At 35.4% G+C, this 22,636-nt stretch overlaps 2 protein-coding genes across 4 annotated transcripts in view; one reads left to right on the top strand and one right to left on the bottom strand.

Annotated features, from left to right (window-relative positions):
* The window catches only part of LOC134534880 (uncharacterized), a 74,620-nt gene extending 62,872 nt beyond the window's left edge, over nucleotides 1-11,748 (top strand). For all 3 annotated transcript variants that reach the window (XM_063373543.1, XM_063373542.1, XM_063373541.1), the window contains exons 12-14: nucleotides 3,289-3,443; nucleotides 5,060-5,235; nucleotides 8,069-11,748. In XM_063373543.1, the coding sequence (XP_063229613.1) occupies nucleotides 3,289-3,443; nucleotides 5,060-5,235; nucleotides 8,069-10,125 (2,388 nt within the window). In that variant the 3' untranslated portion in view covers nucleotides 10,126-11,748. The remainder of the gene's footprint in view (nucleotides 1-3,288; nucleotides 3,444-5,059; nucleotides 5,236-8,068) is intronic.
* Nucleotides 11,749-12,242: 494 nt separating this feature from the next.
* On the bottom strand, nucleotides 12,243-14,346 carry LOC134534881 (piggyBac transposable element-derived protein 4-like). Its single transcript, XM_063373544.1, has 2 exons — nucleotides 13,509-14,346; nucleotides 12,243-13,079 (listed from the first exon to the last, which is right to left on the bottom strand). The coding sequence occupies exons 1-2, from the start codon at nucleotides 13,648-13,650 to the stop codon at nucleotides 12,325-12,327; spliced, it is 897 nt and encodes a 298-aa protein (XP_063229614.1). The 5' UTR covers nucleotides 13,651-14,346; the 3' UTR covers nucleotides 12,243-12,324.
* Nucleotides 14,347-22,636: the final 8,290 nt, after the last annotated feature.

The following is a 22,636-nucleotide window of genomic DNA, read 5'->3' as shown; positions in this document are numbered from 1 at the left end:
AAAAAAAGAACGCTATTCTTCAGAACTTTCGACCTAACTATTCAAAAGAATGGCCATGCGTGTCCTATTCAAATGTTTCGGAACGCCATGCGTTTTATAATGTATGCACGTGTGACTTTTCGATTGCACGTTTTGGAAGGGATGACTGTAGACGGCAAATTGAAGCAAATAAACATGCGGAACATTTTATAGCCATGACGAGCAATAAATCTCTATCGTCGTTTTTTCGCTACATCTGAAGAAACGAAAGTAACCAACGCAGAGTTGTTGTTTACAATTTCTTTTGTTTCTCCTCTGTTGTTTGTTTACAAGACAGTTCTTATCCAACCAGGATAAAAAAGCAAATAAAAATACAAGTTGTTCAAAAGTTTAACTTTGAATACTTTGAATTGAAGATTCAAAATTTCCAGTAAAATTATTGACATTTCTTACATATTCAAATGATTGTATTGTTCAAATAGTTTTTTTTTTGATTCATTAATTTGATTTATATTAATATAGATAGGCCTATATTTTTCATTTTTTTTGCATATAATTGTCCTTGTTTTATATTGTGTTTGTCATAATTCCCTAGGAAATATTTATCGTGCATGATTTACGCGTCCTTTTTTCATATAATTGTCATTACTGATGGGTATGATTTGAGGTTGGCAGCTCTGCTAGCATAAAACTACTCAGAAAAATAAAAATACAATATCTGCAAATTTTTGTGTGTTTGAAAAATAAGTCATCTTTAGTGTAAATCATTAATGTTACTAAAAATTGATGCAAGATCAAACAATTTAATATTAATTTTTTACAATCCATTTAGTTCATACATTTTTATAAAAATTTGTGCGAAATAAATTACATTCAATGAATTGACCATAGTAAATGATAAAAATTTTTGTAATTTGAGTTAAATGCTGTACAACTGCCGATTGATTTTGTGTTTTTAATTATATTTTGGTGGGGTTATATGTTGTATTGACGTGGTTTGCTGTGTTATTTCAGTTTTATCGCAATTTACCATTTAATCTTGTTCCTAGTATTGAATCATAGAAGTATTTGAGCAATATTACTCCAGAATTTATTATTTATGTATAGTTTATGATTAAAGTTTGAGCACCTTTAAAGTTATTATAGTAATATTAAAAATGGGTTGATTCCATGTTTCTTTGATTCTGATTCCACAATTTCCCTTGATTCCTGTGTCGATTTAGATACTGATTGCAATTCTAAATTTTACTTCATTTCTGAATGAAATTTTGGAAATTCGAACAGAAGGAACAGCTATCAAAACTACTTAACTCTTAATATACATACTTTTTGTGACATAAAATTAGCATAATGTTCCCTAAATATATTTCCTCTTCGAACAATTTTTGTACTTTTTTACTACACAATTTACCTGCATTACCTTCCAGGTAGAAGTGGTGTAGTAGAAGCACTGATGAATCTACAAGCCCATACCTAGTAATTCAGTAAAATCCTATTAAGAAAATCCCACTTAAGAAAAGTTTGTACAAAGTAAGTTCAAAAAAATGTAGCATTTGACTTATTAATACTCTTTTATAAGTTTTCTCTGTTAATAAGTTATAAGTTTCTAAGTACCTTGAATTTTTCTTAACAGGGATTTACTGTATATGAAATTGCCTGGAAGTATAGTATTAAATGAAAATGTGTTTGCGAAAATCTTAATAAAAAAAATTTTATTTTTCAGTAAAAGAATTATGTGAAATTAAAATCATAATTGTAAGGAAAAGCCTTCAAAAAGAAAGTGCCTTAATCCTGGTTGTTACTAGTAGTTAAAAAAAATTAGTTTAGGATCCAAAATTTTTATTTATTGCTAGATAGCGATACTGAACAAGCTATCAAAGGTTATATAAGTTTTAGAGCTGGGCCAATCAGGGAATTGGCCGATCATGCTGATACTGATCGGTTGCTGCCAATCTGGCCAATAACGGATATCTATCATCCTTTCAAAAAAAAAATATGAAGCATGTTGGTTTCCTCCCTTCATGCTTTTTTTTTTTTGTTTTTTGGAAATAACTTGAACCATGAAAACCAAACTCTGAACAGATTAATTTGGTAATGGTGATTGCAGAAAATAATTAACACAAAATTGGAACAAAATTTAATTGAAAATTGTTTTATAAACAGCATAATTATATGAACTAGCTCACTGAAATGTTTTGCATTTAATGCATAGTATAATGGTAAGTTTTCATTTTGAATTAAGTTTACAAATGTGTGGTTGAATGCAGATGCAGAACTTCATTTGGTATGGTGGGGGAAAAAGACAAGTTATGGAACCCCATGTTTGCTTTCCAAATCAATTTTTTTTTCTTCCATTTTTTGTGTGAATAATAGATTTGGTAGGATGTTTTTGGGAGGGGGGATTTGGGTTATATTCCCCCTCCCCCCCCCCCCCTGCATAATGCCCCAGATTAAATATGTGCTTCTTCAACTAGCCTATGTTGGTTTGGAAGAAATATAACATCATGAGTAGGTATAATTTATATAATTAAAATATCTCTACAATGAACTGTGCCGTTATACTTTGAATGCCGCCTTTCACATCCGATAAGTGATGCAATGGCTGTAGGAGGGGAAACTAAAAATATATGAGCCAGGGTTAGTGAGTGGCCATCTAGTAGTATTGATGATTCCCCCTTCTTTCTCTCAGCTCTGTAAACACCTGTGAACTGGCACCGGACACAATCTTCACTTGTCTATCCACACGTTTTTATGATGCAACATTTCCCAAACATTACTTTCAGCTGTAACATTCCATGACAACATAGCTGCAGCCATTGCTCATGTTTTGAAGTGGCGTTTTTACATTCCTCAAGGACCCCGCACTATTTTAGGAACAGACAAAAAAAGTAGAGCTTTCCCCTTTACCATGGGTATAAAAAATAGTGTTATTTTCCGTTGTTCTTTGTTAGGTAGTGCAGTAATAAGGTTTCAAAAGAAGTGTTTTGTGCAGGGAAAAGGGGGAGGGGAAGAGAAGTGGTTCCAAGACTGCCTATTGTCTCACCTTCTCCCAGAGTAATAAAGAATGACAGAAAGCAGACAAAGAAGGCACAAAATGGTTCAACACCAGTGCTGTATTTCTTACGCGCCAATTAATTGAGATGCGGATATCGGCGAGCGCGATTCCATCGCACAATATTGGCTGATTGATTGGAAATCAGTATCAGCCCAGTTCTAACAAGTGTTAATGAAAAAAAAATCACTACTATAGTGTGTATTTATAAATAGTGGTTAATTTAACTATAAACTTAATAGAAAATTTTTTTGCAGACTCCTAAAAAAAAGCTCCCAAAATGTGAGGCAGAATTGGTGCAAGAACTTCAAATTTTAGCGAGTAACCTCAAGGAATTTGAAGCTGAGTTCATTGCATGTATGAAGAGGGCTCGCGAGAAAATGTACAAGGAGTGGCAGGAATATCAGACTAGGTACAGTATATTTTAGTAGTAAATTTGTGAACACAATTTTTGTACGAGGGTACAAGTAAGTTATTTGTAGCAGTACAATATAACCTCTGATGTTTTAGTGCCAAGTTATTATTTATTTGTTGTTTATTTTTGTTTTATACTTGTGTTTTACATGGTGCCCACATTGTGGAGTGTCAGGGAAAATCAGGGAAATAGGAATTGGTCAAAGAAAGTCAGGGAATTAATTTTAAATCCTGGAACAGTAATGGAAATTCTCCAGTGATCGTAATTTGTGGGGGAAAGGTCATGCTGCAGTCTGCCATCACAGACTGTCAAAGGATTTTTTTTATGTTGATGTTTCAGTACATAGTCATACACATTATAAAGTGCTTATTGAAGGTTCTGTTTGAACTAGGCCAGCTATTATGGGGATGGTGGTGGCTGAATTCTATTTACTATTTCCTTCAGAAAATTTTAAATAGGGGAGTTATTTTAGATAAAATTAGTCCAAGAAATTTTTAATTTTGGTTATGGGAACTAACAGATTTTTGTGGACATCCTGAGTTTAACAATGTCAAAAGTGAGGTCAGTAGTGGTCGTAATATACAACTACACAAAATGGGCTGTTGGGAAAGGAATTGACCGTGGTTTATAGTGAAGAAACAATCCCAGCAACTGTTTGGAGTGATTACGGGAAATCCATGTGAAAATCTAAATCAGGATGCTAGTAAGGGATTGGAACCAGAGTCATCTGAATGGTGGGTCCAGCGTGTCTGATGATAATGATGATAATGTGGGAGGTCTTTAATCCCGCACGTTCGAACCTCGGCCGTGCTGGATTAACAACTTTATCTGATAATCGAGCATCAGTGTAGTTTTAACTTTAAACATGTAGTTTTAGTTTTAATACCTAATGTGAAAATGAATGTAACAAAAATACTGTAATTAAATGAAAACTGACAGTGTCGATGAACTCTAAGCGAAATAAAAATGCTGGCAGAGCAGTAATGCGAATGGGCGGCCAAGGTCAACGGCTGGAATCTCTTAACAGAAATAAATCCAAATGTGAGCGGCCCGATTGGTGTCAGATTTTAGAATGTTCCAAACCATAGAATAGCATGTTAAAGACATTCACTTTAGACATGTTTTAGAACAAACTCTGTTAAAAATTTGAATGATTGCTGTTCTTCCCCAATTCCATTGAATTTGATAATCAACAATTGCAGTTAGTGATTCTCCAGAAATTGTTACAGTTGGTTATGTAGATCTCAATTTTTCTTTTTCATAATTAATGTTAAGTGAGCAAGTAAATTAAAATGCATGTTTTGATTCTTTGAGTTCTCAATATTGAGGGCATGGGCTTGGTCTGGAGGGGGGGATGTCAAAATTCGGAGGGGGCTCTATTGCACTTGCAAAATCGTAACAGTGAAACGGGAATAATAAGAATGATAAACTTAATCCTGGGGCCCCCCTGGGAATACTACAGATTTTTGCCCCTGATTGAGAGTATTAATAAATTGAGGATTCAATTTTGGTATCCATTGTTTGAATAGTACAAGGTTTTGAATTTTTTTTGTCAGTGTTCATTGAGTAGTAACATTGTAGTACTTAAATAAACATTTTGTTCCTTCATACAGACCCGATGATTTTGTGGACCCCAGTGATGCCATTTGGACTCTTAGTTCTGATCAGCATGATGTGGTTGATGAAAAAGTGGATGACAAGATCCAGAACTCCATATCACAACTTGACAGTGCCGTGAAAGAAAATCACCATGAAGAAATTCCTGAGCACAAATCAGAAGAGTTAGACGGTGAGTTCCCATATTTCCCAACTTACGTGTCCCACTTGTAACAACGCAGTCTTGTAGCACCTGTGATTATCGTGAATGAATGAATAATGACTTAGGGATGTTTCCCCTGTAATCATTGGGGGTAGTTTGAGACAAAGGACATTAGTAAGATGATATGTTGTAATGAATGGGCGAGTAAATTGACTGGCTCACAGTCAAATCTGTCACATTTCCCTACAAACCAGGTTTGGCCCCACCTGGTATCCTGGTTACTTGCAGCAGACTTGGCCCCAAGTGTGGTGCATTTGTTCGGACCTAAAAATCAATCTTTATAAAATTGTCTTGTAAAACTGCAGACATACAACTTATAATTTTTTTTTGGATATGGCCGGGCACATAATTAAGAAACTCATTTCTTATTTTACTGTATTGTTATAAATGTGGGAACACAGGTATTTTCATGACATTTAAAATAATTTGAGTTTCTTATTTGGAAATTGGCGCTCATAAGATAAATAAATTCATTAGCGGAATTGAAGAAATTCCGGGATTTATTTAGGTGAATGTTTGTTCTGTGATAGATACAGTTACTACCCGATGAATAAACAGAGCTGTGGAACAGTTACTATTGAGATACATGAACTTATATGCCATTTCATATAATAGTAATGAAAGTAGTCCCATAAATCTGTTGTCCAACGTGGTAACAAAAAGGTTACATATCTATTCTTATATATCTAGCAAAACATGTAAGTGTAGTTACCACAGATATGATGACAAAGTTTGAAAGAAATATTATCTCCACTCTTAAAATTCAAATTTGGTATTCACATTTGAAAATATTTTTATATTTGTATTTGAATTCATTAAAAACTGATATTCACACACGCCTGGAAAACAGTAAAATGTTATCATTTATTTATTTAAAAGAATTGGTATCATTCCCAATGTTGATATATTGCGTTTTCATGTCCTTAGTTTTGTTTAAGGACATTGTCTATGGTCTATGGATGTTCCACTATATAAACTTTGCATATTATTTGTTGCAAATTTTGTCTCCAGATAATTGCTATGTAATATCTGCCATTTTTGAAGTTATATGTACTTCTAATGCGACTTCCAACAAGGTTGCGTTAAATGTTTAACGCTACCATGGAGAATAATGCTACCATGAAGAATTATTTGCATGCAATTAAAAACTATTTTTTAATGATGCCAAAGAAGTATAACTTCTCACACGCGTACCTAAGTACACACACCCATTTTTTTATTTAATGGCTCAGTATTGGATTTAACTTTATAGGTTATGACAATTATTTAGTTTATATTTTAACTATTACTTTTTTTTTGTGTTAACACACAATCATACTCAAATGGAATGTCTGAAATTTGTGGTGTTTGGGTGTTTCTGGTATTTTATGCTGACTTTTCTTACGAAAAATTCCAGTGATAAAACAATACAAAATTTTTGTAGCCTAGGAACTGTTAAATCAAAGGTGGCGGGTGTCTTTTGGTATCATTTTTTCCTCCTCAAAGTAGTCACTCACATGCTATGTTGATTTTTTTTTTCATTTACTTGTCATTTTATTATGAATGTCTCTGGTGCCCTGTACCAGTTTCCGAATAATTTCATTGTGTAAATTTTGTAATTAGTATTTAAAACAAAACTCCATATAACAACCAAAATCTCAAACTTGGCAAATTGGCAAAGGCTGAGCCTAAAATGCAAATTTTTTCCTTCTGTGTTTTCAGCAGGTCTTGGAGATATTTGAAACTTGCAATGCCTGCTGCTTTACGCTCCATTCCCCCCCCCCCCCCCCCACATATTTTGGGATTATAAATATCATTTATTAAGATATATGGTTTAATTTTTAGGTCAGTTTCATTTTTAAAACAGGATATCTGGGTTATTGTTTTTAATTTTTGTATATTGTCTTCTTTCTTAAAATTCTCAACATATATGAAATTATATTTCTTAATACTTTTTCACCATAATTATCTCATTTTGACTGGCACATGATGCAGTTATACAATAAAATTCTTAGTAATAAGCATATTTAGAACATAACTACTGAGAAAATAAAAATAAATCTGTAAATTTTTTGTGTTTTTTTAAAATGTGCCAACATCATTAATGTTAAAAATGTTTTACTAATAAGAGCTGCAAGATCAAACACAATAACATTAATTTTTTTCAGTCAATTTACTTTATATATTTTGGTACAAAACTTTTGTAATTTGAGCTAAGTTTTTCAAATTGCTGTTTGATTTCATATTATTACTTACATTTCGGTGCTAAATGGTGTATATACATGTACTTGCATTTCAGTGTTATTTTGGTTTTATTGTAATTCATCATATTATCTTGTCACTAGCTATTGTTAATGTCAGGCAAGTATATACACTTACTGTTTGACTAATTTCATCATGGTCACAGTATAAGTTCATTTTCTGTGTTTTTACATCTTGGCAATGCATAGATTTCAACTTCTAAAGTTACATTTTTAAAATATTTTTTCGTAAACTTCTGAAATCAACAAAAATTGAATAAGCCATCATAGCAAGATTAAAGTGATATGTAGTGAGAATTGAGTATTAACTAGGGTTTTTCATTCATAATATTCCAACTAGATATTATTACAAGTTCGATTTTCTTAATACCTTGTACTTTTGAGACATAGACTGTTTTTAGTTTTTACTTAAGCATGAATATGGAGTAAATAATTTTAAAAAAATTTCATATATAATTTGTTGCATTCTTACAACTTACTTCATGGGTCTGTATACATAAATGGAATTATTTTTGTGGAATTGGTATTTGTGGTTATTTTGAGTTTTTTTTAATCTGTTCCAGGGCGAGAGAGGTACTCACGTCGTGCCAGGCGCAAAGTAGACTTTGCTAACGCTCAAATGCAGGGCGTTCTAAATGACGACTTGCAATTGGATCTCCTGGTCAGTGACATTGATGACTACGAAGAAGAAGCTGAGGGAGAGGAGGAGGGAGATGACGATGATGATGATGTGTGGGAAATGCCGGGGAAAAAAAAGAAAGTTACCAACCCCAAACCACGTGGGCGAAAACGCAAGTTGAGTCTACCAGATGCAGTACTTCCCGATGGCTCTGTAGTCACTCCTAAGCCCAAAAAGTCTGGAGCCAAAAAGATTGCAAATACTTCTAATAGTAAAGCAGGCCCTGTTCGTAAAAATGCGTCAAGAAAGCTATTCTGCAATGAAAACTCAGATGTTTCAGTTCCTCCTGTCCAAGATTCAGCATTACATAGAACTGGTGATGAAAATGTGTGTGAACAGGTCCTGAGTGTGAAAAAGGAGGAAGACGCACTGCCGTCCACAGAACCTGCTGGTCAAGTAGCTGGATGTGTGCAAGTGAGGACAGACCTGGGAGTCAAGCAAGAGATCAAGGAAGAGCCAGGGGCAACAGTGAAGCAAGAGACCGAGCCAGTAGCCGACGACAGCGTCCTGTCTGCCCCGACGCAAAACGTAGACTTCCAACTCAACTCCATGCCTCTGTTTGTGTACCAGCCCCAGCAGATAAATGCCCTCGCGGGGGCTTCGTCTGTGATCGTTACGCCCATCGTCGCTTCCATGCCGTTTTCGTCCTCAAATTGTGTTGGGGTGTCCCCTGCATCACAGGTGCAGGCACCTATGATGGTTTCGCAGATTTCGATGGGTGTACCCACATCTCAGGATTCAATGGCTGCACCCACGTCGCAGGTTTCCATGATGGCGGCACCCTCGTCGCAGGTTTCGATGGCCATATCCTCACCACAGACTTCATTGGCCATGCCAATGACACACAATTCTGGTGCAGAAGCACCGGTCAGACAGACTGTACTGCATCGAGTGGGTGGTCCCAGCCCTGTCATTTCGTCAGAAGTGATTTGTCTTGATTCTGATAGCAGTGACAGTGATGTGGAGTTGGTTGAAGACATCAAAGTTGAACCAAAAGCAGCCGTGCCAAAACCAGCCACGCCAATCACTCCAGGGAGGATATCTTTCGTCCCTGAACACATCTTGAAGAACGAAGTTACTCCACCTAAAAACATTCATCCTCTGAGCACGCTTAAGAAAGCTTTGGATAAGCGACTCAATGTGGCCATATCAGGTGAAGCCCCGAAAGAGGTCAATCAGAGGCTGCCAATCACGATGCAGCATCAGTACCAAAATATGGTCACTACACCACCAACACAAACTCTGCCAGTCAGAACATTTAATGCAAGAAACAGCACTCCAACTCGTTCCCCAAATTCTTCAACTTTTCTACAGAGCTCACCTAACACACCAACACAACAGCAGGGGTCAGGAAGAGGAACAGATATTTTTTCGTCATTCCTGAGTACCCCTAAAAAGCAGCCTGCTGCATATCCTACAACTCCTAGGAACACCTTGCCCCCTACATTTTCGAATTCCCCCAGGACTGAGACCCCAGCTTATTATAATTCCCCAAGGGGTATGTCTGCTTCCTTCACGAATTCCCCAAGGGGTGTGTCTCCTTCCTTCACGAACTCCCAGAGGGCGGGAGCCCCGGCAACGTTCTCGCCGAGTGCAGCGCAGTGGAACTCACCCCAAGGACAGTACTCTCCCCGGCCAGTGACGCGTGGCAGAGGCAGCTACGCGGCACGTCAGAGAACCCCCATCAGAGGCCAGAGTGTCGCCGGCCGGGGCAGAGCCTCGCCCGCAGCCTCGTCTCCCAGGCAGACGGCTCGGCTGTTTCAACAGGACAACGGGAGTTCCACGCCGGGCTCGCTGCCGATTGTTGGCGACGTCGACCACACCACCGGTAGTTTTCGGTACGCCTTGGTCATGTCCAACGGGAGCAAGATCCCTCTGACGCCCGAGCAGGTTGATCAGATACGCAAAGGAAATGGTGGGATGCTGCCATCTAGTCTTTAAGGGAGGTTCCATGGTAGCGATGTGATTTGTTTGTTAGATAAAGTGGGTCTGTTACTTGTTGCTTCTAGTTTATTTTAGAATTAAGTAATTTTATGTGCCATAAACAGTGCAAAGTGAAAGAGACTTGATTAGATTAGCAGGCATTAGACAGATATGCTGTCACTGCTTTATAAATTTATATTGAACAATTTAGTTGGTATATTTTTAAGACTGAAACACATAAATGGGTACATGTCTTCATGTATGGATAAATGCCTTTTATAAAACAAGTGTGTATGTGGTATTTGAATCCTCTTTTAATTATATCTTTAAATTTTATAGTTTTCATAGAAACAATTTAAATGTGACAAATTATTGTTGAATTAAGTCAGCTAAAATTATTTAAACTACATTTTATTCTGTGATTATGACTTATTATTATTCAGTAGGCCTACTGGTTTATCTCCTGTTTGGAGTTTTAAATTTGTAGTCACAATTATTTTGTGGCTGTAATATAGTATTATTATTTACTACCTATTTATTAGGTAATTAGCATTGCCTTCAACGTATTAAAATAGGTTTGGCTTGCAGTACTGGCACAATGTGAGTTAACACACCTCAGTATTTTATCCCAAATTTTTGGGTAATGTAATTTTTATTTTTGGTTCAAACAACAATTGATTATTTAGAAACAATATATTATTTAGACTGCTGATCAAAACATGTGCTTGCATTTCATTATAATTTTTAGTTCAATATTCTTGTAAGTACCAAATTTTTGTAAAATTGTATTAATTTCTTTAAAAAAGTGTTTACATATTTGGTTTGTGTGGTGGACAAGCATCTGTCATTTGAGTTGAAGAGCATGTTTGGGAACATCTAGAGCAGTGTTAATGTTTGTCTCAGATAATAAATTAAACTCATTCATAAATCTAGGCTTTGTAACAAATTGAAGCCTTTATTGCAGAGAGTAATACGTACAACACTATTTCATGATTTCATTGCCAAACCTATACTACGGTTATCTTTTGCGAGACTAATTAACCCCTTACTGCCCAAAAGTATTAAAATTGCATAAGAATTTTTTTAATGCATATATTCTTTATTAGCTAATCAAAGGGTAACTTCAAATTTTTTGGTAATTTTTACATCGTTATAATTATAAAATCCAGGTATGTATTATATTTTATACATTGAGCACTTATGGTATAATATTATTTACATATACAGATAATTTATTTTTATCCTTACCAAGAGCAAAATTGCAGGAATGGTTTTTATGAAATATTACAATTTGTCACAAAAAGGTTTTATACAGTTTACATAAAAAAATTGCAAATGTAAAAAATCTTATGAGCAAAATAGTTCACCACTCATGTTTACAAATGAAACTCTGTGAAGCAGTTTCGTAATTGTGATAAACACAAATTTACTGAACATTTTGTGCACACCACACTAGAAAACATTTTACATGAAGGATATTTGCACCTCTGTCTTCTTTCTGAAAATGATGGCCAATGTGCGACGTTGTCCCTTCTGGTGTCAAAGCTGGGAATAGGTGCCGCTGGTCCACGTTTTTTCTTTGCTTCATAACTCTTCTCTACATCAGTCCGAGGAGATGATCTGTCTCTTTTTTCATCTCTTTCCCTTTTTTGCATAGCGATTCTGCAATATCCGCCTTGAATGCAAGCAAGTCCATCATGCTTTTCTTGCCGATCCCATGCCCTTTCCCATCCTCTCGGTACAAAATCCACAAAATGAAAGAAAAATCGTAGATAGTATTTTTTTGATCTAATCTTGATTCGATAGTAAGGAATCAACGAATCCAAAAGGTCTACACCTCCCATGAACTTATTATATGTTTGAACAATTCTTGGATAAGGAATATCTATCTCTGTGCGATTTGCTGTCGTATCTTTTTACAGTTCTCACTGGTTCTGCCGACTCAAATGTTGAAACGATGGTGACTGCTCGATTGTCAAACCAATTTACAGCTCTGACATCTATTCCATCAACAGTTGTCTCCTTTTCTTCAAAAGTCCCTCTGCCTTTCTTCTTCATTTCACTGTCTGCAGAGAAAGTGAGACCACAAAATCTATTAAATCTTTCAGTCCCAAGAGCTCCTATTCCTTTCTTGGCCAGTGCAACAAAAAGTCTTGGTGAGGCGAACCAATTGTCAAAGTACACAAGGAAATTCTTATGTTCTGGAATGATTTGAGTCTACCTCAAAACCATGTTTGAGCTTGCACCTAGATCAGGGAGGTTTGGCACAGGCATGATCTGCCCTGAGTAAATCTCAAAGTCATGCATGATTCCATGGGAGTCACAAAGGTCAAAAAGTTTGTAACCCCATTTATGAGGTTTTTTAGGATTGTATTGTTTTAGTCCACTTTTTCCTTTGAAGGGTATAATTTGTTCATCAACACACAACTGTTGGTCATTTAGGGGTATTTCATTGAACTTATTTTTCAAAGAATCAATCAATGGCCGTACTTTGAATAACTTGTCTTTCTTTCCATCATCCCTTTCTGTCATGCAAGAGTTGTCATTGAAATGAATTGAATTTTTTATTTGGTCCCAACGGTTTCTAGACATTACATTTTGAATTTTCTCAACATATGTATTTGATGCCCAATACATGCGTGATCTTGGCAGACCAAATATAGACATGTAAACACAAATACCAATAAATTGTTCAAGCTCTTTCACATTTGTGCTGAGGGACTTGTTAGGATCCCTTTGTATACTGTACAGGTTAGACTGATCAACTATATTTTCCAGAAGCTCACCTGTAAAAAACTGCTGAAAGTAATCAATGGGAGACTGCAAAGGTTGTAGGTCTTCCGGGTTGCAGCACCATACAGGCTGATGTTTCTCACTATCATTCTTGTTGATATCATGCCATTGAGTGCTCAGATATCTTGAGCAGTTTTGTCTAGACTGTGGACCACAGCTTTCCTCGTCACTGGATTCATCTAAAAAACAAAAAGAAAACATAAGCTAGGCCGGCATTACACACTGAAATAAAAGTGAAAAGTTCATAATTGTATAGTTCCGAATATATATTTAGGGTTATGGTAAGCAGAGTATTCTTTGAGAAATGGTGCTATGTTGACCCCAAGATATTAAAACCTTTTCTAAACTAAGTTATATTATTTGTCATGTTATTACATTCTTTTCATTCAAAATATTGTAATCATTAGTAATATTGTAGATGAACACCATTCATATGCTGCACTGTATCACATAAAAATTCCTATTGCAAAATTCTTCTAAAATCTAAAAATTGCAAATATCTACAAAAGAAAACTGGTATTGGAAGTGTACAATGTTGATCACAGTATTCCAACAATGTTCAAAGAATCCTATTATGGTGTTTTAGAAAAAAATATTGATTTCTTTACCTGACCCTTCTGAGCTTTGAACAGCTAATGTCCTCTTCTTCCGACGATCAGAAGATTCTGGCAACCAATCAGGATCATCATCACTGCCTTCGAGGCGCTCATCTTCACTTTCATCCGGGATACTCGAATTATACACCTCCATCTGAAAATAATTTTATTGAAAATGAATACCTACATTATTGTCCAGAATTATGTAAATCAAGTCTACTGGTTTACAGAGTTGTCATAAAACTATAATTTGTTGTAGAATATGTGTATTTCATTGAAAATTAAGCTATGTCTAAAACAGACCCTAATAAATTAATATAGATATATTCAGGGGCGTAGCCAGGGGGAGGGGGGGTTAGGGGTTCTAACCCCCCGCCCCCCTAGCCATTATTTTTTTCTTATCTGAAAGCAGGTTAGCTAAAAGCCTGGGTGTCTTACTGCTATCACCGGCCACTGCACTGGAGGGGAAGAGTAAGCGAGCCCTACCGATTCTCCTTCCCTTCCCCTACCCCTGTCACGAGCAGAAGCTATAAGGTTGTGACGCCGTGACGGGTCCCAAGCTTTCAAATATCTTACACCTATTGTATTTAACCAGCGCGGTAATTATAAGCGGGTGGTGACTGGATAACTCTTCAAGCAAAAGCTAATTGTTTCCAGGAATAGGCCAGTTCTGCCGAAACCCAACCATTTTTTTTTTTTTTTTTTTTTGTGTATTGTCGAGCTTCGAGCATGATTTATGATTTTGAGTGGACGTGGACAAGGCACTTGGATTGATTAAAATATCTTTAATTATTTCTTACTTCATCACTCAAACAATTTTTTATTAAAAAATTAATAATATTTTTACCATTACAATATTTAAAGTTAAGTACCGAAAACTGCTCAAATGGCACTATTTTACACCTTAAAATCCAAATTTTTCCGGGGAAGGATCCCCAGACCCCCCGCTTTAATAGGGGGGGGGGGGGGGGGGGGAGGAACCATGCTTCTTAACCCCTCCCATACACAAATCCTGGCTATGCTACTGGATATAATTACTTTCCAAAATATGATATCACTCAAATTTAACCTCAAAACAGTACATTGGCAGTAACTGCCCAATGTATCAGATTTGATACATACATATTTTCAACTCAGATTCAAATAATTTTCTACTTTTGGCTGATATACTAATAATAATACATACATTAATGTATGTTGATTAATTAAATATCACGACAAACATTATTTTTTGGTAAATATGTAGAGTAACGGTATTTGCGAAAATAAATGCTAAAAAATATATGCTCTTTCACTTCCTCTTTTCAAAACAACCGGCGGAGATAAGAAATTCCAAATACTTTCGGAGATATCGAATTTTTTAATTTTGCAATAGAAGACCTGTGCAACCATTCGACAACCAAAATTTTTGTTATTTTGCCGTGTGTTCGTGAATGCGTAATTAATAAAATGGTCGATTATGTCAGGTCAGTTACATTATTAATACTTTCAAACTAAGCCGACATTAAAAATAATGTGAATTAATTTTAATGGCTGTTTAGTTTTAAAATATTTATAATGTAACTGACCTGACCAAACAAACCGGGACAAAGGATGAACAGTAGGAACTCACGTAATTTTTTTTTACTTATTACTTGCGCAACAATATTCAAATAACAAAAATAAAACATTAAAATTTGAAACGTTAAAAACTCACCTAAGTTAGAGGCGGGTACAATTCCTTTGCCATTAGTAAAAAATGATGTAGTTGTTCACCTACGTCGCAAAAAAAAAAAAAAAATCCATACTCGTAAACAAGAAACTATGTTGGCCGCATGAATGCACAGGTATTGTTATGAAAATTTAAAAATTTGATATCTCCTAAAATATTTGGAATTTCTTATCTCCGCCGAATTTAATGAAAAGAGGAAGTTAAAGAGCTTAGAATAAAAGTATTTTCGGAATTTTTAATTTTTTTTAACAAATATCGCCCAACTATGAAAATTAAAAAATTCGATATCTCCTAAAGTATTTGGAATTTCTTATCTCCGCCAGTTCTTTTGAAAAGAGGAAGTGAAAGAGCATATAATAAAATAATTTTTGGATTTTTAGCATTTTTTTTCCCGCAAATACCGCTACTCTACATATTTACCTATTTTTTAATTACCTCCAAAATTAAGGTTTGTAGTTGAGCATTACTGCTTGATGTAAACAAACAAACTGTCCCATTGAAATGATTCCATAGACAATAATATACAGATAGCATGGCAAACCTACAATGAAGAAAACTTCTACCCAAGGTATATGAACATTTTAAAAGAGCTAGATTGCACATACACTAAAAAATATAATTTTCACTTAAAATAAATTAGTGTGTATCATATATATGCTACATGGGGCAGTAAGGGGTTAAGACTTTCAGCCATGGTTGTATTGCATGTTTTATATTTGCAATGTGTTTTGTTGGCATGCTGTTCAGACTGTTCCATTGAGTAGATGTGTGTAAATTTTTCTTATAATATTCTTTCATTAACACTTTAATGGAAAAGTATATAAATATGCTGCTAAAGTTAAATTGTGTAAAGTGATTTGAAGCTGTGCAATCTAACAGATATGGTGAGAAATTAATGGTTTCAAAGTTTAAAATAATTGTGTCTGTTTCAGTGGACATGTTTCTTTATATTGATTTTGTTTTGGGAAACTGGCTGTGTAGTCCAAGTATGTGAATTTCTGGTGAGTTTCTGACTGGCATTGCAACTATCTGCGGGTTGGCTCTTCTCCCCAGAGTTCTCAGTAAAAACCTGGCGAGAGAGGAACCGGTTGGGAAGGGAGAACGCTGGCATTAAGACATTTGGCAGTGGTCTGGGGCATTGCATGGTTCGTGTCTGATCTGCTGGTCACACAGGTTGGTTTAGGATGCGAGTTCTGATTAGCCAGAGTACCTATGCTGTGAGATAGTTCAGGATGGACTAGACTAACCTTGGCTTTGTGCATTGGGGCTGTGTGTGAAGAGGCAGCCTTACCAGAGTGAACCCTGTCTTTTTATCTCCGAGGAATTATGTTTTAAGTGGGAGGATGAACACATTTGTGTGTCTGAGGGGGTTTAGGTTTATGCGGTAATTCGAGTATGCCCTGGCGCAGTGCCGGAAGAGCTTGGCTCTGTAGAACTACTTGTTTGCCCGTGAACGGAGGTGAAGACCAGAGCTTACACGGCATACTTCCGTATCAAATTTATTTGAATTTATTTTTAATCATGCTAATATCATAATTCTTGGTTCAAAGCAAATTTTTATATGCTCACGTATTAGTGCAAAGGATAAAAATTAGTGTTTGAAGATCAAAAAAATTCACTACCACCTTAGCAGGCATAACCCGAAATTGCATGGAGTAGTTGTTTTAACAAATGGAACTTGAAGGTTTTCCTTTTAACACTGAATCTGTTGCTCTGAAATTCACAACCCGTCGCAGTATGTTCTTTTGGGTCCGGAATGGTGCGTATCACAAATTATTGCTAACATCTGGATGATATCATTACACAAAAAAAATATTCCTTACACTTATAGGTTATGGAAAAAAATTGTTTTGCAGCCATCATGCATTAATTTATACTATTTTGTTAACCTTTTCATTCTTGGTGGTATTTTTTCTGCACTTTATATCTGTAGAATGCAATTCTCATGTGTTGACTTTCAAACCATCAGATGTAAATAACCATTTGAGCTGCTAAAATGTAGTATGTTCTGCTAACGTGAGAAGACTGGCAAAGTGTAGGCAGTAGTAGAGTCACGTGTGTGTGAAGTGTTTGCCCCTGTGGCCTGCAGAGCTATCTGACCATATGTGCAGAGAACGGTTATTGTGTCTTAATCAGTCAATCAATCAATCAATCAATCCATTATTTCCTCCGTGGGCCTGTGTATTAGTATCATTTAAGGATCATTCTATGAGCATACCTGCACGTTTACATCCTAAATCCATGTTGAACATTTTTTTAAGTGACTTGTCAAAGCAGCTGTGTGTGATGATAATCAGAACTGGTATTAAATTTAAACATCAAATTAGTAGCATTTGAGATCTAAACATTAAGCTGGATGGAGGTCTTGACCTGATAAGTGAACAGTCATAAGTTAAAACTAATGAGATATTTTCGTCAGTATATGAATTGCATTGGATATTAATGACATAGCTTCTTTTTAAACATAAACAAGAATAAGATTGTAGTTTGTTGAGGGCAGTTTTTCATTTGAGCATTATATGCTTTTGTAAAGGGCAAATGGCTAAGCGAGCTGCGTGTCTCTCTCTGTAGTTGGTAATATTTCCTGTGGATTTGATTGAATTGTGTGCAGATTTTCACTTCCTTAGTAGAATTGGAGAATTTTTTTTTAGAAGTTAAAAATATATGATAGTTTGTTTTTGTTATTGTATCATGTATTATGTGAGTATATGTGCAAGAAAAATGTTAAGAGTGGAATGTATATGTCTATTAAAAATAAATTATTTATTTTTGTTTGTAAAGAGCTAGGAATCTTATCAGTTACAAATTGAAGTTACTGGATTATAATTATTATAATATGGTGCTGATTTGTTTTCAGTTTGCTGTGTTCTATTGAAACTAAAATTTCTTTCTATGAGTAAAAAGCTTTTAATGTTACTAAAAAAATATTACTGGAAATTAAAAAAGTTTCTTATGCTATGTAGTTTTTCTTAGTCATCTAGATACTTATGTTTGGTCAAGACAGAGAACTCTTGAAAATTTCATGTATTTTTAGGCTATATCTTGTCAGATTGTATTTTTTTATAGAGACAAATTCATAAACTTGATCTGATGTTATGAAAAATCAAACACTTTGTTGCTTGTGTTATTGTATGATTGTTCATGAATGAAGGCCTTTGTTTGTAACCATTGTGTAAACTTTGTGAAGAAAATTGTATAAAGATAACATTTTTTGCACCTGAAATACCTATTATTTTTAATGAATTATTTTTAGTGGTAGCCTTTCAACTGTGGTGTGTATAATTTAAATCCATGTTATTTCCTAGTACATACCACTACCCGTATTTACCTTTGGCTTAAATATCTGTAGTTCCAACTCATCCCAAAATGTAAATAATGCTATAAACTATTAAACATAGCTATGTACATTTTCTAAGTAACATACTAACATGTGTCTGAACCTTTCCTAGTAAAGCATGTGTTTGTTTTCAAAATGCTTATATTAATTACTCTGCAGTATGCATCTCACCTCATGCAGGTACTGCCTACTGGAAGCAGTCCCACAATGAGCAACAAGCAAAAAGAATTGCGTTCCACGCCTTTATGAAGGTTTGCATATCTTTACGATTATATGAATTATTACTGACATTTCCATTGCTTAACATGGGCCAACAGAAATACAAACGTCAGGAATAAAAAAATCACAGTGTAAAACAAAATTATTCAGCGAATTTGGACGTAAAGAAAATGCAAAACACAGGGGATGACACAAATAATAACACCAGAAGTCAGAGAAGGCAACATAAGATTTCATGATGTGTCATGGCTTTGAATCTGTCCCTTTCTTCAGGAAAGTCTAGATACAAGAAACAAACGCAGTAGTGTGAAAGCAAGGCCAAATAAATGAGTTTCAATATGACTGGCACTTTTCAAGCACATTAGTAGGAAGAAGGTACCTAATTTCTGATTGGGGCATTCAGAAGAGTGCATGATTGGGCATAGAGGCGTCCAGTAAGGTTATAAAACTTTTGAAAGATGATAAAAGTCTTCTAATTTGTAATGGTATATTTATCAGCAAGAGTGCAATGTCATGAATTTTATTCATGTGTTTTCTGTCGTTAGTTATATTTGTTGACTCATGTAAGACAATGTACATCTTGCATTTAAGTTTATATTGTATATTACCATTGAATATAAATATACTTAATAGAAGTTGCCAAGCCATAATAATATTTAATTCCACTTTTGAATTCTAGTACGGCTGCCCGACACAAGATGGAATTGTAATCGCCTCGTCAAACTGGTGGCACCATTGTGCATTGAGCAGGGGAAATTACCTTTAAATATTGATTTTTCTCTGTCTAAACAATACACAAGTAGAAAAATAAAATGAAATTTAATGGCCTTTTTATGGCCAGGAGAATAATAATTACTATTTTTTAGAATACTTTCTCTGTTATTTTCTGAAATATTGTATGAGGGATAGGAAGTGATACCTAACATCAGGGCTAGAGAAAGTTTTAAAAGGGGGCCATCACAGTGAGGTGACGTGGCGATGGAATGAACTTGTGGGGAAAACAGGAATATAAAATACACCAAGAAACCTCACCATTTGACTGCAGCCTACACACCTTTTACAACTGCGAGAAAGGAAAAAAAAAAATTGGTTTAGTTAGGTCAGGAGTATCCTAGTCGGGCCAAACCCTTTTCAGGACCCTGCTTGTGGAACTCAAGCTCAGGATGCCAAAACATCCAGAAGCAAAACAATCCTGTTTATTGTGAGCTCCAGCCGTCCACTCTAGCAAGAAAGCCGAGCACGACAGTAATGTGGCAGCTCGCAATTTGCCAATCATTACCCAAGAATAAACAGCCAATGAACTACAAGCTACATCTTCATCATCAAAAGATAGGCCATGCCACGCTGTTATTTTTTTATTACTGTTGCTCTAATTCAGCCTTTAGAATAATCAACTTTCTAATTTTTTGTTAAATTTTTAATCATCTGGAATACAAATGACACATAATATAGTAGTTTTAACATAACACTAGAATCTTAAGGAAGCAGCAATTGTTTTCACAAAAGCCTTCTAGCAGATATTGTGATAGATTGGTTAGTTACAACAAAAGGCTAATGTTTGGTAAAGGAAGGTCTAGATATATACTGAGAGCTACTAAGTGACTAAATTAATTAGTTGCTTTTTTCTAAATAAAAAAAAAACTCTTCAAACATTACATTTACATTCCCGCAATATACAAAACAATCAGAAAACAGACTGCATTCCTCTTGTTAATGAAGTATTGAAAGAGAAGTATTTTAAACAATATTTTTTATGGAGGTACTTTAACAATTTTTTTTGACAACCTTAGAGTTGAATTTAAATTGAATCCAGATCTTTATATCACACGTGTGTGCTCCAAAAATCTTGGGTACAGACTCTCGGTACTCATATGTTGTAAGACGTGCCGAGGTGTGGGGCCCATGACTCCTGACAAATGAGCGCAACGTGTACTGCTACTGAGTACACTAACATAATGTAAAAGAAAGCTTTATAAACTTCATATGTGGATATTTTGTGTACTACTTTATGATGAATTAATTACTACAAATACTATTTTGTATTAAACTGAAACCGTGCCTAGTTTTCACTCAGTTAATTTTGCAACAGATTAGGAAAAAGATTTTTTTTAAAATTTGTTATATACCTACCCACCAACAGTCTTAGGATTTTGATGGTGGGCACACCAGGAGAACAAACACAGGACAAATGTAAGTAAAGTATAATTACTGCAAGCACATGACCACTGGCCCATCATGTACCAGGTAGGCATGCAGGTACCACATACCTGCAGGCACCACTGTAATTATATGGACACAAAAAAAACAAAACAATTTAACAATTTGTGGAACTATGAGTAAGTACAAAGATATGCAACAATTTTTGTTGTTGCAGTAGTGTAAAATTTACTTAATGTTTACCAAAGACTTGGAAAAACTGTAATAATAATTAAATTTCATTCCAATTTGTAGTCATATATATATATTTTTTTAATGAAACCAATATTTTCAAGGGAAATTTCAGAATATAGTCATTTAATATTCCCAAATCCTTAATACTCCCGATGCTTTTATCGGACCAAGAGAATCCTTATTGTAGACATAACAGAGGTCAGCTTAGTTGAGTTCATGCTGATATTTTGGGTACCTAGCAAAAGAGACAGACTTTAAGCATTATATACTTGTGCTAGATGATGACTCGACTAAAATGCTCTTGATATGGCTTGATGTCCCCGAGCTATTTGTAAACCATCACAAGTTGCAATCACAAGTGCCCCGCTTAATGATGTGACGTTATCAGGCAATGAGCATTTTAGAAACGCTTGTTAATTTATAGGCAAGTTGAATCTAGCTTGGAGTAAAATGAGTTGGCGAAAATATTTGTAGGTCTACTGACATAACAACACTGTAATTATTTATTTATTTCCTATTTCCATAAAGAGTTGGTGAGACCACTATGCACTAGCGGGAAATCTTGTTAAAGATTAGCATCTGGGGTGCTAGCCAAGGGGAGAAAGAAACCACAAGTCATGCAAGATGCTTCAAACCCTCAATTTTGAATGCCATACCTAGTCCTATGCAGATTTATGATGCCAGATAAACCAAGACTGCTAACATCCTAACTCAAAAATAACTGGTCCACATTCTACGTTAAGGGCACCATTAATCTATTTGATGGTTTTTGGCCTATTGTGTAGGTGAATGGAACCTTGAAGTGTCCAAAGTTATGCCAAATACTCTGCATAGCCGTAAAATGTAATACCACAACTGTACCGCAAGTTAAAGTTGAAAGCTTATCAAATTCTAAATGGTGGCCAGATAAATGCTTTAGGGTAGCAACACACACACTCACACACTCCTTAGCTCTTACTACTGCCTACTGGTAGAGAACATCTTACTAGGTACACTTTGTACGAAAGGTTTCAGGGCACCTGGGCTTTGGTTTTTTAGGTTATTATGTACAGGCTCTTCAGCCTGGTCATATGTACAGATTTATCTTCAAGGGTGGCTTGATGGAACTTTTCAACCTCTTTCCAAAAGAATTGAAGTATAATTTTGGTGCGAATTCTACAGGTGAGAGAACTGTATTCAGGAAGCAGAAAAACTATTAACAGTTAAGGTGCAGTCAGAGCCAATTCAAACTTTTGGTTTGTTAGCTTAACTACAAGACAGGACCAAGGCTGCTTTCAGAGGACACGGGTACCTCATAAGACCCCACATGGCCCAGCAATGTGTACCTCTTCAAAGAGAAGTTATAAGAATCTCTGCAACATGTCTGATTGCAAGTCTATTCTCATCACAACTAACAAACAGGACCACCTCTGCAAGCATTTCCAGCATATAAGGAACTACAGGTCCATCAGCCAAACTGCTATGCCATCAGTCCTCGTATAG

The sequence above is a fragment of the Bacillus rossius genome, chromosome 8 (genome assembly GCF_032445375.1).
Source record: "Bacillus rossius redtenbacheri isolate Brsri chromosome 8, Brsri_v3, whole genome shotgun sequence".
Classification (NCBI taxonomy): domain Eukaryota; kingdom Metazoa; phylum Arthropoda; class Insecta; order Phasmatodea; family Bacillidae; genus Bacillus; species Bacillus rossius.
Note: the sequence above shows the minus strand (reverse complement) of the source record. Positions and strands in the feature narration are given on the sequence as shown.

What these genes read in the sequence shown, in the direction of transcription:
- LOC134534881 (XM_063373544.1), bottom strand. Translation starts at nt 13,650, where the DNA reads ATGGAGGTGTATAATTCGAGTATCCCGGATGAAAGTGAAGATGAGCGC. An exon ending in TCAAAGCTCAGAAGGGTCAG is followed by an intron (nt 13,080 to 13,508) that starts GTAAAGAAATCA and finishes TTTGTTTTTTAG; the next exon opens with ATGAATCCAGTGACGAGGAA.